The sequence below is a fragment of the Prenolepis imparis genome, unplaced genomic scaffold (assembly GCF_030444845.1).
Source record: "Prenolepis imparis isolate NDT839.2.m4 unplaced genomic scaffold, iyPreImpa1.0 SCAF_14, whole genome shotgun sequence".
NCBI lineage: Eukaryota > Metazoa > Arthropoda > Insecta > Hymenoptera > Formicidae > Prenolepis > Prenolepis imparis.
In genome coordinates, this window is record NW_028141172.1 from 3739519 (window position 1) to 3753357 (window position 13839).

Below are 13839 nucleotides of genomic sequence, written 5' to 3' on the forward strand. Positions count from 1 at the left end.
TATGGTAAGATGGCGACGTAGCGCGACAAATGACGGCGGAGCTTTCCACCGGAATATTTCGATCGCCAGGCCAAAGGTTTTCTCAGCAATCTGCTGTCGAGATTCCGAAAAGAATCCGCGCATTCTTCGGGGGATGAATCTTTTAATAATAATATGCCGAAGATTAAATCAGAAGAGAGTGTATTTTTTTTTAATTCGTGCGAATACTTTGCTCTCTCTCCCTCTCTACATATATATAATTTTATAAGATAAATATATATTATATATAATTATATAAAATAAATATATTTAAGTATTTATACACAAATAATTTAAGTATTCAAATTTAAAAAAATATATATATATATCTACATTTTCAAAATTTTTTAAATTTAAGACATTCGATTTTAAAATAAAAAAAATATATGTATGCACATTTAAAAATTTTTTTAAATTTAAAATATTCGAATTTTTTCAAAGAATATTCAAATGAAAAATCTTGGGAAATTATTTACGATTAAAGTTGAGAACCTTCGCTTGTTTCGAATCCACAAATTCGTCTTATTGTGAGAAGGTAACGGAATTGTTACGGGGACAAGTTTGAAAAGCGTAAGCCCATTTCTCGCTCTCTCCTCGCAGATCTTGTTAGTGGATTCGATTGCGATTCTCGCAATAGATCGATAGAAATTTTCGCGAGTTCGCAAGTGCACCGCGGAGAATTCGCTTTCGGAGAAAGAGGAAAGGCTCTCTCTCTCTTCGTTCTTCTTATTTGCGAATACGTAATTGGCGTTATGCGTAATTAACCGAACGCGAAATAACGCACTGTAACGAAGCTCGTGTAAAACTTGCTACTCTTCAATTATGCGTAATGCGAAAGCGCTCTTAATTATTTACGAGACACGCCGGCGTAGCGTGTAACCTGAATAATTGCGCGAGCAAAATGGCGGCGAACGGTTTAGAAATTTTGACCGGCTTCGTTCTCGAGAAAATTAATAACGCCCCTCTGCATTTTGCAATCTACAACCAACAAAATCGCCTAAATTCAATCTTATTGAATTGTATCGCTGGTTATTTTATATGTATAATTCGAAATACGATCCGGTTGCGAGAACAAAATTCAGTATGTCGAGAACGCAAAAGAGCCGAAAAGTCTGGATTATTAATGCTGCGTATCCTCTCTCTGTGTAAGAGAGATTAATAGAATTATATTATAAAACATGTTCAGATTAATTAAAAAAGTTTTTAAATATTAAATATTCGAAAATAACGCTTTTACTGTTTTAATAAATTATTTGAGGAAGTAATTTTAATTATATAATATATAAAATATTCAAAATTATATTTTAATATTTACTAAACTAATCAATTTTTCTTCCATGATAACGAAATTTTGACCATGGTTAAAAATTATTCTGTGTTGTAGAAAAACAATTGTAATTTAATATTAAAAGGTAAATTGTATAATATTATATGTATACAATTATTCAGGTTTGTACAAAAATAACACTATAAAAATCAATTAATATGATACAATAGTGCTTGCTGCAATTTTCATCATTAATAAAAAAAATGTTTGCGAATAACCTCCAGATCAAAAAATTATAAAGAAATCTTTAAGCTTATAGAAAAATAAAACTTGAGTAAATGTAACTATTAAATAAGCAAAACGCATAACCATAAAGTAATGTCAACATAAAAATGTGTTTGAGTCAAATAATCTGAACACGTCTATATATTGTAATATGTATATTCCCTTCTCCCCCCAAAAAATATATATACATATATAGAGAGAGGAGGAGGGAGTCAGTTAATTTCACAATAAATTCTACATCATTTGAACTACGTTTACAGCTATAAAAGCTCTCTCTTTTTATAATATCTCGCTTCAGTTATGTCTATTTGTCTCAATCGAGAGATGTCTCACTTATCAAAAATTTATATATGTATTGCGAATTACCGAGAATTCTAAGTAATTCCATGTAATGCGCCGTATAATTCTAAGTAATGCGACGGAATGTGTGTAATTATGTTAATTTTTTTTTTAAATAAAATACAATATTTAAATATTAGTACTGTTTAATTTAAGAAAAATGTAATTAGAATGATTATTAAAAGAAATGTTAAGAAAAATAAATTTATGAGATATTATTGTATAAATCATATAGTATCAATGTATTATATAAGAAATTAAAATTAATATTTTTTAAAAATTAACATTGCAAATATTTAGTTGAAACACGTAAATAAAAATATTATATTATAATAAAGATACAACAAAAAGTTACGTGTTCCCAATTATAAGTTTTAAAAAATGTCTTGTTTCAAACATCGCGATTAAAAAATTTTAAAAATCAACTTAAAAAACCATTTTTAATAAAAATTTCCTTTATATAAACTTGAACACACACAAAATACAAGTAAAATTAGATTAGATCTGAACAAATTAATAAATATCAAACATTAACGATTTCATGAATTATAATATTTAGTAAAATATATATTTAAAAAAACGTCATAACAACATAATTTTTACTTTTTAAGACATTTTAATCTTGTCTGCATTATTATTGTTTGATGACAGTGAGGCACCCCTCGGTCTCAACTATAATCTAATCTAATCACTCACCTCGAATGACGGTGGGACTGATGGCGAGGAAATGCACGCAAGCGGCCCCGGTGCCCTGGCCCATAAGGGTGACGTTCTCGGGATCTCCCCCGAAGCGGGCGATATGCTCCTTAACCCAGTGCAGAGCGGCGATTTGATCCATGAGGCCGTAATTCGCGACCCTCGCCTTGGTCTGCGGCGCCACGTTGGCGTTGAGGAAGCCGAGCACGCCCAGCCGGTAGTTCATGGTGACGATCACTTGGTCGGTGTAGCTGGCTAGGACGCTACCGTCGTAGGGGTTTCCGCTGCCCCAGTCGTAGCTCTCGCCGTGAATGTACAGCAACACCGGATGTTTCCTTCCACCCTCCGCCATGCCTGTAAACACAAAGGGGTCGCGACGCGACGCGTCGTTTTAGTCTAGTTCCTCTTTCGCTCAGCGCCGTGAGCCGAGGGATGACAAAGACGACGGTGCAACGACAAGTGCACCGGCTTCTTTGTCGCGGACACGTCGGGAACACGAGGCGGCGTCTCTACCTGCCGAAGCATCCGGATACGACCCGGAATTGTCCCGTGTTCCCCGGGCAAAATGCGATCTCAAGTAGGGTATCACGATGTCATTTCAAAGTACTTTCAACTATTATTATACGAAGATAAAGGCGGGTATATGTGTGAGTATTTTATATATTTTTATTTACATATATAGAAATTTGTGTATAATAAAAATTGAAAAGACTCTGAGATATATAAATACAAAATCAGGCATCAAAATAGCTAATAAGAGTTAAACGAACTTCTTTTTAAATTCTTTTCTAATTATTTTAAACGTTTCGCTTTTTTGAACCAGCAGCTTTAATTTGCTTGTTCAAAATAAGTAATTAGAGAAGAATTTAAAAACAAGTTACGCCTAGCTCTTATTAGCCCTTTCCTTGCTTGGTTTTTTATTTATAAATATATATATATTTGTATAAAAATTTGTTATATATAAATTAAATTAAATTAAATATATTATATAAATCTGTATATTTATATAATTTATATAATTTATATATAAATGTATATATTTTGTCAATTTTTAAACTTGAATATGATTTCAGCAAAGTACAGATAAGAATATAAATGTTTTCTTTTATTTGAGAAAAGATTCCATAATATGAAAAATATATTTAACTTTAAGGCACATTTGTAATATATATATTCGATCCTTCGTTCCAGAACATGAAGTCTTGAAAATCGGTAGAAATGAAACATGAAATTATCGAGCCGTAAAATTACAAAGAGTCGCGCTCTCGTATCGTCTTCTTTTGTTGGATTTTACGATACGGTGGTTTCGATAACACACGTTTCTTATAAAAAAAAATTTTTTTTAATATCATATTTTGTATTGTACATAAAAATTGTACGCCGTCTTAATCTTAAAAAAATAGAGAAATTAGCATATATTATCTGTATTCTTCGTATATGTACGTTTGTCTCCTTTGCCTCATATTTCGCGATAATATCTCGACAGTTTCTAAGATTTGTACCAAGAAGTATAGAATCAAAGCTGTCTAGGTTCTTCTAAAAGTTATCCGTAATTTTTGATAGTTTCTAGTCTTATTTCCACATTTTTCTTTCTCTCGCGACTATCTCTTGAAATCCTTTGCAAAACTCTCTGCAACTACTTGCCTTCCTTGCCTTCCTCTTTCTTCCCTCCACTGAATGCGACTTTCTATATGGCTAGACACACGGTCAACATCGCTCTTTGTTTCGATAAGAGCCACTTCCGTCTCACTTTCGCAACCGTAACGACGAAAGTGGCGAGGTGGAGTGATGTGGCAAGTGGTAGGTCCATATTTCGCGATAAGGAAACGTCTCTGGCGGATTCTTCGACGAAAGAAATCTACAATTCCGATCGTCTACATACGATTCAGGAAACGTGAGAAAGACAAGTTTTGGAAGAGACAGATTTCCGAGCACTGTTTTTCGAAAAAGAACAACACGTTCCGATCAGTCTGTCAATTTTTTATCAAAGAAACGTCAAAATAGCGTCTCTCGATCTACATTAATAAACGTCGAAATGTTTTACTTTAATTAATCTGATTTAATTATATATATAAATTAAATATTAAGATTATTATAAAGGATATCGTTCGCTGAAAAAAATAGAATCGCCGAATGAGTTAAAAGAAGGAAAAATCGTGTTCGATAATGGACCTAATTTAATCTAATCTCTTTCAGCAAAAAAAATTAATATATATAATGTCCATATAATTTATACACAGAGAGAGAATTTTCTCTTAGAATTTATCCTGAAAATCATGATAAAGAATTTTATGAGAATTTCTTTGATTAATATTTATCACAATAAAAATTATATCTATCACAAAATAAAATATAAAATATGTTTGATTAATTTTACTACACTGTATAGTAAAATTAATTAAACATATTTTATATTTTATTGTGATAGATATTATTTTTATAGTGATAAATATTAATCAGAGAAATTTTCATCAAATTCTTTCCATATCATATTGTCTCACGATTACCATTTTCAGGGTAAATTCTAAGAAAAAATTCTCTCCGTGTATATATAATTTAATATATAATTTAATCATGAATATAATTTAATTATTTTAATATTCAATTATATATATTATATATATAAATTGTATATATATTATATATTAAATATTAATGATTAAATTATATTTATGATTAAAATATATATATAATTAATTTATATATATAAATTATATGGATATAATTAATTTTTTTTACTGAAAGATTAGATTAAATTAGGTGCATTATGAAACACGAGATTTATTTTTCTTTTAACTCATTCGGCGATCCTATTTTTTTAGCAAAGGATATCCTTTGAACGTTCGTCTTTTTTCGCAGTTAGATCTCGATGTTTATCGAGTCTCTTATTCTGCGTCTCGGTATTGAAACAGATCGAGAATCTCTGATCCGTCGAGAAAATGTTTTGCTCTCTCTCTCTCTCTCTCACACTGCTTCTGCAGGCCCGAAATTATTTCAGAATCTTAATCAGCTAAGTCTCCTCCGTCTCAAAGTACTTTGCAAGTTAGCAGTGTATTTGCCTTGAGACTCTTTATTCGGATTAATGCAGATCCGTTCAAATTCCCCTCTCGTCTTTCTTCACTTACACAGACACAGTGTCTCTCGCGATGGGATAACGAGGAGAAATAAAAAAAAAACTAAACTGTATAAAATTCGTATTAATTTGTATGAATGTACCTCGCACTCGGAGATCGGAAAATTTTCGTTAATATTTTTGGCGAATAAAGCGCATGTTTTAAATAACTCGTGTTTTTCAGCTGCGAGAAATCAATCACGGGATAAATGCATACGTGTGTGGGGCAGGGAGAAATTCGAACTTAAATTAAATTTAAAAATAAATTTATTTACACATATCTCTGTGCTCGCACTGCGTCAATTTCAATTAAAGTGCAGTAGTAACATACGTACATATGTAGGTACGTGCATGTGTGCTTTGTAAAAGTATACAAAATTAATATGTAAAATATATAAAATAATATATATAAATATATAATTAAAATATATATACATAAATAAAAAATTATATATATATATATATATATAATATATAAAAAAATAAAAATGTATAAAATTTTGGTAAAAAAATATACTACAAATACACAAAAGATTTTTCTCGAAGTGAGGCAATTTAAACGTCTTGTATTCATGTTAGATCTAAGATCATGGAAAAATCGTGTCCCTCCCAAAATTCTCCTTGCTCGCGCGCGGCTGGGCGGCGAATTAATGGTACGCGGACATTAATCGAAGCGAACTGGAGATAAATTTGGCGATCGGACGAACGAACACCGTCGCACACGGACGTTTCGAAATGGCCGCGATGCGAAAATATTTAACGCCAAAACTCGATATTACAGCGGGCCGCTTTCTGCATTCGCCGGGAATACTCGATAAATCCCGCTCCCGGGGAAAATAGATTAGCGCGATAGGTCATCAGCGAGAGACTTCTCGCGACATGCACGCATTGGTATCAATTTATTCGTCCACAGCACCCTCCCCCTCCGCCCCCTTCACCCCCCTCGTAGCGCGATCAAAACAACGGGTGTCAAACATGCCTGAAATAGTTTCAACTTTGTCTCTCCGCTCTACGTATAATGCGCATCGACATGACGCTCGTTAATTAACGTTGCCAGATGAGTTAATATTAACAAGCGTCAGTAATCGTACAAACGTTCTGACGCGCCGGCTCTCACAATGGTCTTTCATTATTTCGTAGTATAATACGTCATCGGAAATTTGCCTTGTGTCATTATATAATTTGACGGTGAAATGATTAATATAAATATTACAATATAATTTATATCTCTCTCTCTGAAATTTAAAATTATAATCCGATGTATGCGGGGCGCGACGAGTGTGACAAAATTTACGAAAACGTATGACGCGCGCCCTTTCTCTCGGATAAAAATAAAAATAAAAAAGAGTTTAATCCGCGTTTAAAAGTCAAAGAGCGAATTTGTTGGCGTAACAATACGTTGCCGCGGGCATGGCCATTTTTGCAATGATGTTATTCGTCCATCATCGGAAATCCGATTACACAATCCCGCTTTCAAAGTATCATTTTTAGCTCGTTATTGTAGCAGTCCGGTATGTAAAGCCCAGTTTATACCGTCCCTCCCTCTCTCCTCCTCTACCCCTCCATCTCTCGTGCTCATTATTTGCTATAAACTAATCCGTCGATGCGATAGAAATTACGAAAAATGAGAGAAACAACCTACGTGAAATTAATTTTATAAACCCTTGTATCTACATACTTCTCATCCGATATAATATACTTCCTGACTCGATTTATATTTGTCATTAGGGATGGGATCGAATTCAATTGTGTATTGAAAATTCCGAGTCGAATTCTATAATTAAATTTTATTTCTTCTTGTATTATTTAATTTTATTATTTCTTATTATTAAAATATTGTATTATTTATTATTTCTTATATCCTTACATTATTATATCTTATATTATTTAAATAATACTCATAGGAAATAATATACGTAATATAAGAAATCACATATTGTATTTGCAAAGTAATAAAATCTAAAACTTATATTCAAATTTTAGATTGCGAATATATACAAGGTATTATTCGAAGTACTTATAAGTACTATTTTCATCGAATCTTTTATTATCGAGCTCTAAGATTTAAAAAAATATATTTCTAATATAGGTATGATCTATTTATTATATTATATAACTATTCATAAAAGATTCGAACATACTTGATCCAGATTCGAATGTACTCGAAAATACTGTTCTTGTTTTTCGAGATACTTATAGAGAGTTCGAACCTATCTTATCCTGATTTAGTCTACTTGTCTTCAAGTCTATTTGAAAGTACTGTTTTTTTTCTATTTTTTTTAAAGAAAATTTGAAATCATACGAACAAATGCAAACCTATTCGTGAGATACTTTTAATCCCATTATTAATTTTTTGTATTTTATATTTTCTCCATCGTAAAGAATCAAATATTTTGCAACTATTTATAATATAATGTATTCGGAAGTACTGCTTTTGATTTTCGAAATATTTATAATGAGCTCGAATCTATCTTATAGTTTGATTTAAGTTTTTACTTGATAAAGATACTGTTTTTGTTTCTTTCTTTATAAATTATCAGAAAATTCGAAACCAAGTGCAAACCTACTCTGAACTATTCGCAAGATACTTAATCCCATCGTTATATGTAAAATTGACATTATTTTATATCATTTTTTGTTTATTATTTTTAATTTTGTATTATATATTTTTGTAAGACTGCATTGTTATTAATATTGTATTTTACATTTCTTTTTTACCGAATTAAATTTCAACTTTACTTCCGGATGTGCATGCATATATTTCCCTCCCGTCCCTCCCGTTCCTCCCAAGTTTCCCTCTGCTGCAACACGAGAATCAATAGGTTAATTATCAAGAGTGAATAGTGTAAATTCGGTGTAACGGCGGATCAATTATTGCTCGCGATATTACGAGATTGCGTAGCTGCAACGCGGGCGAAACCCTGCAGAGGCAGCCTCGCGTAACTTTATCGCTCGCGACTCATTATGCACAAACAGAATCAAAAGTACGTAATTACATCGCGAACTTTGCAGCGCAAACTGCGACGGGCATAATCCGCACATAATGTGCGCAGTACGTGAAAGCAAATTAATTACTTCGTTCGTCGTAATATCGCCGGCAAGTTTGTAAACGCACGGACAAGAGGGGGCCCGCCTAGCCTGGCCTGGCCTGGTGGCCCCAGATTCTCTCGCTAAATTCTAACAATAATTAATTTTGTATCGCATTCTATCGCGCGTGTATATGTCTACCTCTTCGTTATTTTATGAAATTTTATTTCTCCGCTAAACTAAAATTCATAAAGCACTTTACCTATATGATGAATGCGCGCTTGATCTGCCCCCCTTCCCCCTCTTTGCTACATTGAAATTTTATTTCAATTTGCAGCTGTACGACTTTTATTTCAAGCCAGCTGCATTTCAGAGATTTATCTTCATAATTCATCTATACGTTGCATTACGCTTAAAAGTTGTGTTGATTAAATCAACGAGAAAGAGAAAGCGAGAGAGAGGGAAGGGGAGAATGAAACTGTGGAAATGATGAAAAAGATTAAGAGAACGATAAAGTATATAAAGTTCGAAGACTTGCGAAATCTAGCAATTTAATTTAAGATTAAGATGCAGTTTGAATATCCTTTCACGTTATTAAAATGATTATTATATAAACTGTATGTTTTTATTTCGATCGTAAAAATATGAATTCACGACATTGTATAATCACGTCTCATTATTATAAATTATATAATAAATAATGCAAGATATGAAACTTCAGGAAGTAAATACTAATATATTAAATTTTCTCATTTAAAATTTTACTTTAATTTGTAATGTGATAATCAAAGTTTCAGGAGAAAGAGCACAATGATTTATTCCTAAACAGGAGGGGGCGGAATTATTGGCTCGAAATACCTAGAATTCTTATACGAATCTGTGCGTAAATATCATCCTGTTTATTACGTTCAAATAAATAATTCAATCTTCGTTCGAGTAATAAAAAATAATAATTATTATTATTATTGCGAAATCCCGATTGGGATATAAATTGAACGAACGACACAAGAGAGGAGGAGGGGAATACCTTCAATATAAATTATCGAAGCGAAGTGCAAAGGACAGTATGTGTTGTCGCTTCATCGAGATGCTTTTTTCATTTTACGTCCGCGTCGTTTTAAACCATTATCGTCATTCCGGACGGAACGTTATTGAAAATTCTCTCAAATGAAGGCACGTCACATCCGGGGGCGGGAGGGGGGGGGACTTTTATCAACGTGCGAACTGAACTCATATAAGGAGTCGATACGCGTGCGAGATCACGAGTGTGTGTGTGTGTGTGTGTGTGTGTGTGTGTGTGTGTGTGTATGTGTATGTATACATCTGCACGAGAGATCACGTGCGTGGGACCAAGAGCAGCTGGTCGAATCCGAATTCGCTAAAGGAACCCCGCCCCCCTCGTGTTATATCCCGCGTCGTAAACTCGCGATATCTTCCTTTAATGCGGCGATAAAATAAACCACGATCATTGCGTTATCATGCGGTGGCGTCGCCGCGGGGGTGTTAGTTAAATTAAATTGATGAACGTTATACAACGCAGCTTTACAACGAGCTTTTATACAACGACCCAGGAAACGTCCCTCTCTATATAAAGTCCCGGTTGGCGAACTAATCTCCCTCGGAGATTTCGCGCAGATTGTTTCTCGTAAGAAACATTTCGGCCAAATTTTATGCGTATCTCATCTTACGTGGTGCTAAATAATTTTCAATTATTAATTTAACATAATTAAATAATTAGTTTATAATATTATTGATTTTAATTATTCCTTTTTTTCTTATTATTCGCGAATAATGAATAGAGTATTAATAAAAATTAATATCGAATTTGGACGAGGATCGGTGAAGGGGTTCATTTTTAATGAAATTTTGAATTTCTCAATAAAATGCAAATTTTTTTTCGAATTTTAGAACATACGAAGGTATATATATATATATATATATATATATATATATATACACGTACACACACATATATATATGATATTTAAAAAAATATTATATGTAAAAAAATATGTAAACTTGCACATTGCTTCTTCATCATTATATTTCGCTCATTAAGCTTTCTCTCTGAAAAAGCCAAAAGTGAAAGACCAGCTTATTTTATTTATTATTCCAGCTTATTATTTTTTTATTATTCGCAATTATCATTTTCAATCGTTATTTTTAATTTTACTAGAACAATACAAGCACGCGCCATTCTACGGTTTTATGTTTAAAAAAATGATATTTTTAAAAAAGTAATATAAAGTTTGTTTAAAATCGAGTAATATTTTTTCACAAAAAATTAGCTGATTAAAACATTAATTTGTTAATTAAATTTTAAAATATGTTAAAAAATTTAAACAGTAATATGTTGTAAATAATATGTTATAATATCTTATTCTCGATTAATATTTTTTTACAGAAATCATGATAACAGTCAAAAACATTAATTGAGTTTAAAGTATTATAACATATTATCTAAAATATATTATTATGTTAATTTTTATATCATATTATTATTTTAAAATTTAATTTGCAAATTTTTGTTTTATTAATATTATTTGACAGAAATTAGCTGAGTAAAGCGTTAATTTGGTAATTAAATTTTTAAATAAAAATATTTTATAAGAATTAAAAGAATAATGTTAGAAATAAAAAATATGTTATAATATTTTGTATCCGATTAATATTTTTGACAGTTATCAGCTGATTTCTGTCAAAAAATATTAATCGAGTTTAAAGTAACATAACATATTATTTAAAACATTATTATTTTAATTTTTATAACATATTATTAATTTAAAAATTAATTAGCAAATTAACGCTTTAATCACCTGATTTCTGTTAAAAAATATTAATAAAGTGAAAATTTGATAATTAAATCTTTAAATAATAATATTTTAAATAATAATATGTTATAAAAATTAAAATAGTAATATGTTGTAAATAATATGTTATAATACTTTATTTTCGATTAATATTTTTTGACAGAAATCAGCTCATAATTATCAAAAAATATTATTTGAGTTTAAAGTACTATAACATATTATTTTAAAACATTATTTTAATTCTTATAACATATTTTTATTTTAAAATTTAATTAGTAAATTAACGCTTTAGTCAGCTGACTTCTGTCAAAAATGATTAAAATAGCGTTAATTTATAATTACATTTTGAAATAATATCTCAAAAAAATTAAAATATTAATATGTTGTAAATAATGTTATAATACTTTATCCGCGATTAATATTTTTTGACAGAAATCAGCTAATTAAAGCGTTAATTTGCTATTTATATTTTAAAATATGTTTTAAAAATTAAAATAGTAAAATATGTTTTAAATAATATGTTATAATTCTTTTAACTCGATTAATATTTTTGCCAGTTGTCGGCTGATTTCTGTCAAATAATATTAATTGCAAATAAGGTATTGTAATTTTTTATAACATATTATTATTTTAAACTTTAATTATCAAATTTTTGTTCTATTAATATTTTTTTAAAGAAGTCAGCTGATAACTGTCAAAAATATTAATCAAGTTTAAAGTATTATAACATATTATTTACACATATTGCTATTTTAAAACATATTACTGTTTTAATTTTTATAACATATTATTATTTAAAAATTTAATTAGCAAATTAACACTTTATTAATATTTTTTGACAGAAATCAACTGATTAAATCGTTAATTTGCTAATTAAATTTTGAAATAATAATATGTTTTAAAAATTAAAATAGTAATATGTTTTAAATAATATGTTACAGTTCTTTTAACTCGATTATAATATTTTTGACAGTTATCAGCTGATTTCTTTAAAAAAATATTTTTGAGTTTAAAGTATTATAATATATTATTTACAACATTATTATTTTAATTTCTATAATATAATATTTTTATTTTAAAACTTAATTAGTAAATTAACTCTTTTTCGCGAGACTTTCGAGAATCGTCTTAACATGTCTTTTTTTAGAAAGGGAAAATATTTTAATTAAAATATTTAATAGTAGAAGAATCTAGTTATGCGCGCATTACATAAATAATTAAATCTACATATCTCTTAAATATAATATACAATGTAGTAATTGTATATTACACATATACAAATATTTATTATTATAAATTATTAAAAATTATTATATTCATTATTAAATATTCTAATTATTTCAAAATATAAAATCTAGGATATTTATTATTATTATACAATGTAAAATTTCGATCATTACCGCAAAGATAAATGGATAATCTCACAAATAAAAAATAAAAACTTAAATAAATTATAAATAATATTTACCCTATTGTTGCTCCGCCGTTGCCCGATGCCTCCCCGAGTCTCTGACCTCTCTCTCTCTCTCTCTCTCTCACTCTCTCTCTCTCTCTCTCTCTCTCTCTCTCTCTCTCTCTCTCTCTCTCTCTCTCTCTCTCTCTCTCTCTCTCTCTCTCTCTCTCTCTCCGCGGTATTCCTTTGTGACACACTTCACTCGAAACATTTGCACTCGCGTTACTTTTTTCGTTCGCGACTTTAGATATCACATTTTTGATGCGTTTCGGTAAAACGCGAGAATCGCGAGAGCTTATTCGCGCGCGAATAGAACCGTTGCTCTGTTTTAATAGCATCGCCGTTTTTTTCAAGGTCCACTTATCGGAGGGCCTTATCAAACGACGATGATGCGGCGACTCCCCCGCGACGCACTCAGGAATCGCCGATATTCCAAGTAATGGGCACTACTTTTCACTATGTTTTATATACTACAATTCAACGACGTAGAAATCGCGGATCGACAACGCCGAAGAACTCCAGAAATTCGAAATCGCAGTGTCAGATTGGCACTGCCAGTTACGCGCAACACGCCAAGGTCGCAATTAAAGTCGTACTGATGGGAGTCGCGGCGTGCGAGCTCGGCTCGACTCGGCTCGGCTCGGCTCGGCTCGACTCGGCTCGGCTCGGCTTGGCTCGGCAGTCTCCTACTTGACGACCTTGGCGCTTGACGTGTTGCGTTGCGCGTCCCGTAACTGGCAGTGTCAATCTGACAGCAGTACTACTTTGGTTAGGTGTATTTTCGATTGTTTGCGTGCTCATCGCCGGTCCGCGACAGTACGAGCGTGAGTTT

The 13839-nt window shown here is 31.2% G+C and overlaps 1 protein-coding gene across 2 annotated transcripts in view; it reads right to left on the minus strand.

Moving 5' to 3' along the window:
- Positions 1 to 13839, minus strand: part of Nlg-4 (neuroligin 4) — a 271493-nt gene that overhangs the window by 95838 nt on the left and 161816 nt on the right. For both annotated transcript variants that reach the window (XM_083054024.1, XM_083054023.1), the window contains exon 5: positions 2606 to 2959. In XM_083054024.1, coding sequence (XP_082910150.1) covers positions 2606 to 2959 — 354 coding nt within the window. The remainder of the gene's footprint in view (positions 1 to 2605; positions 2960 to 13839) is intronic.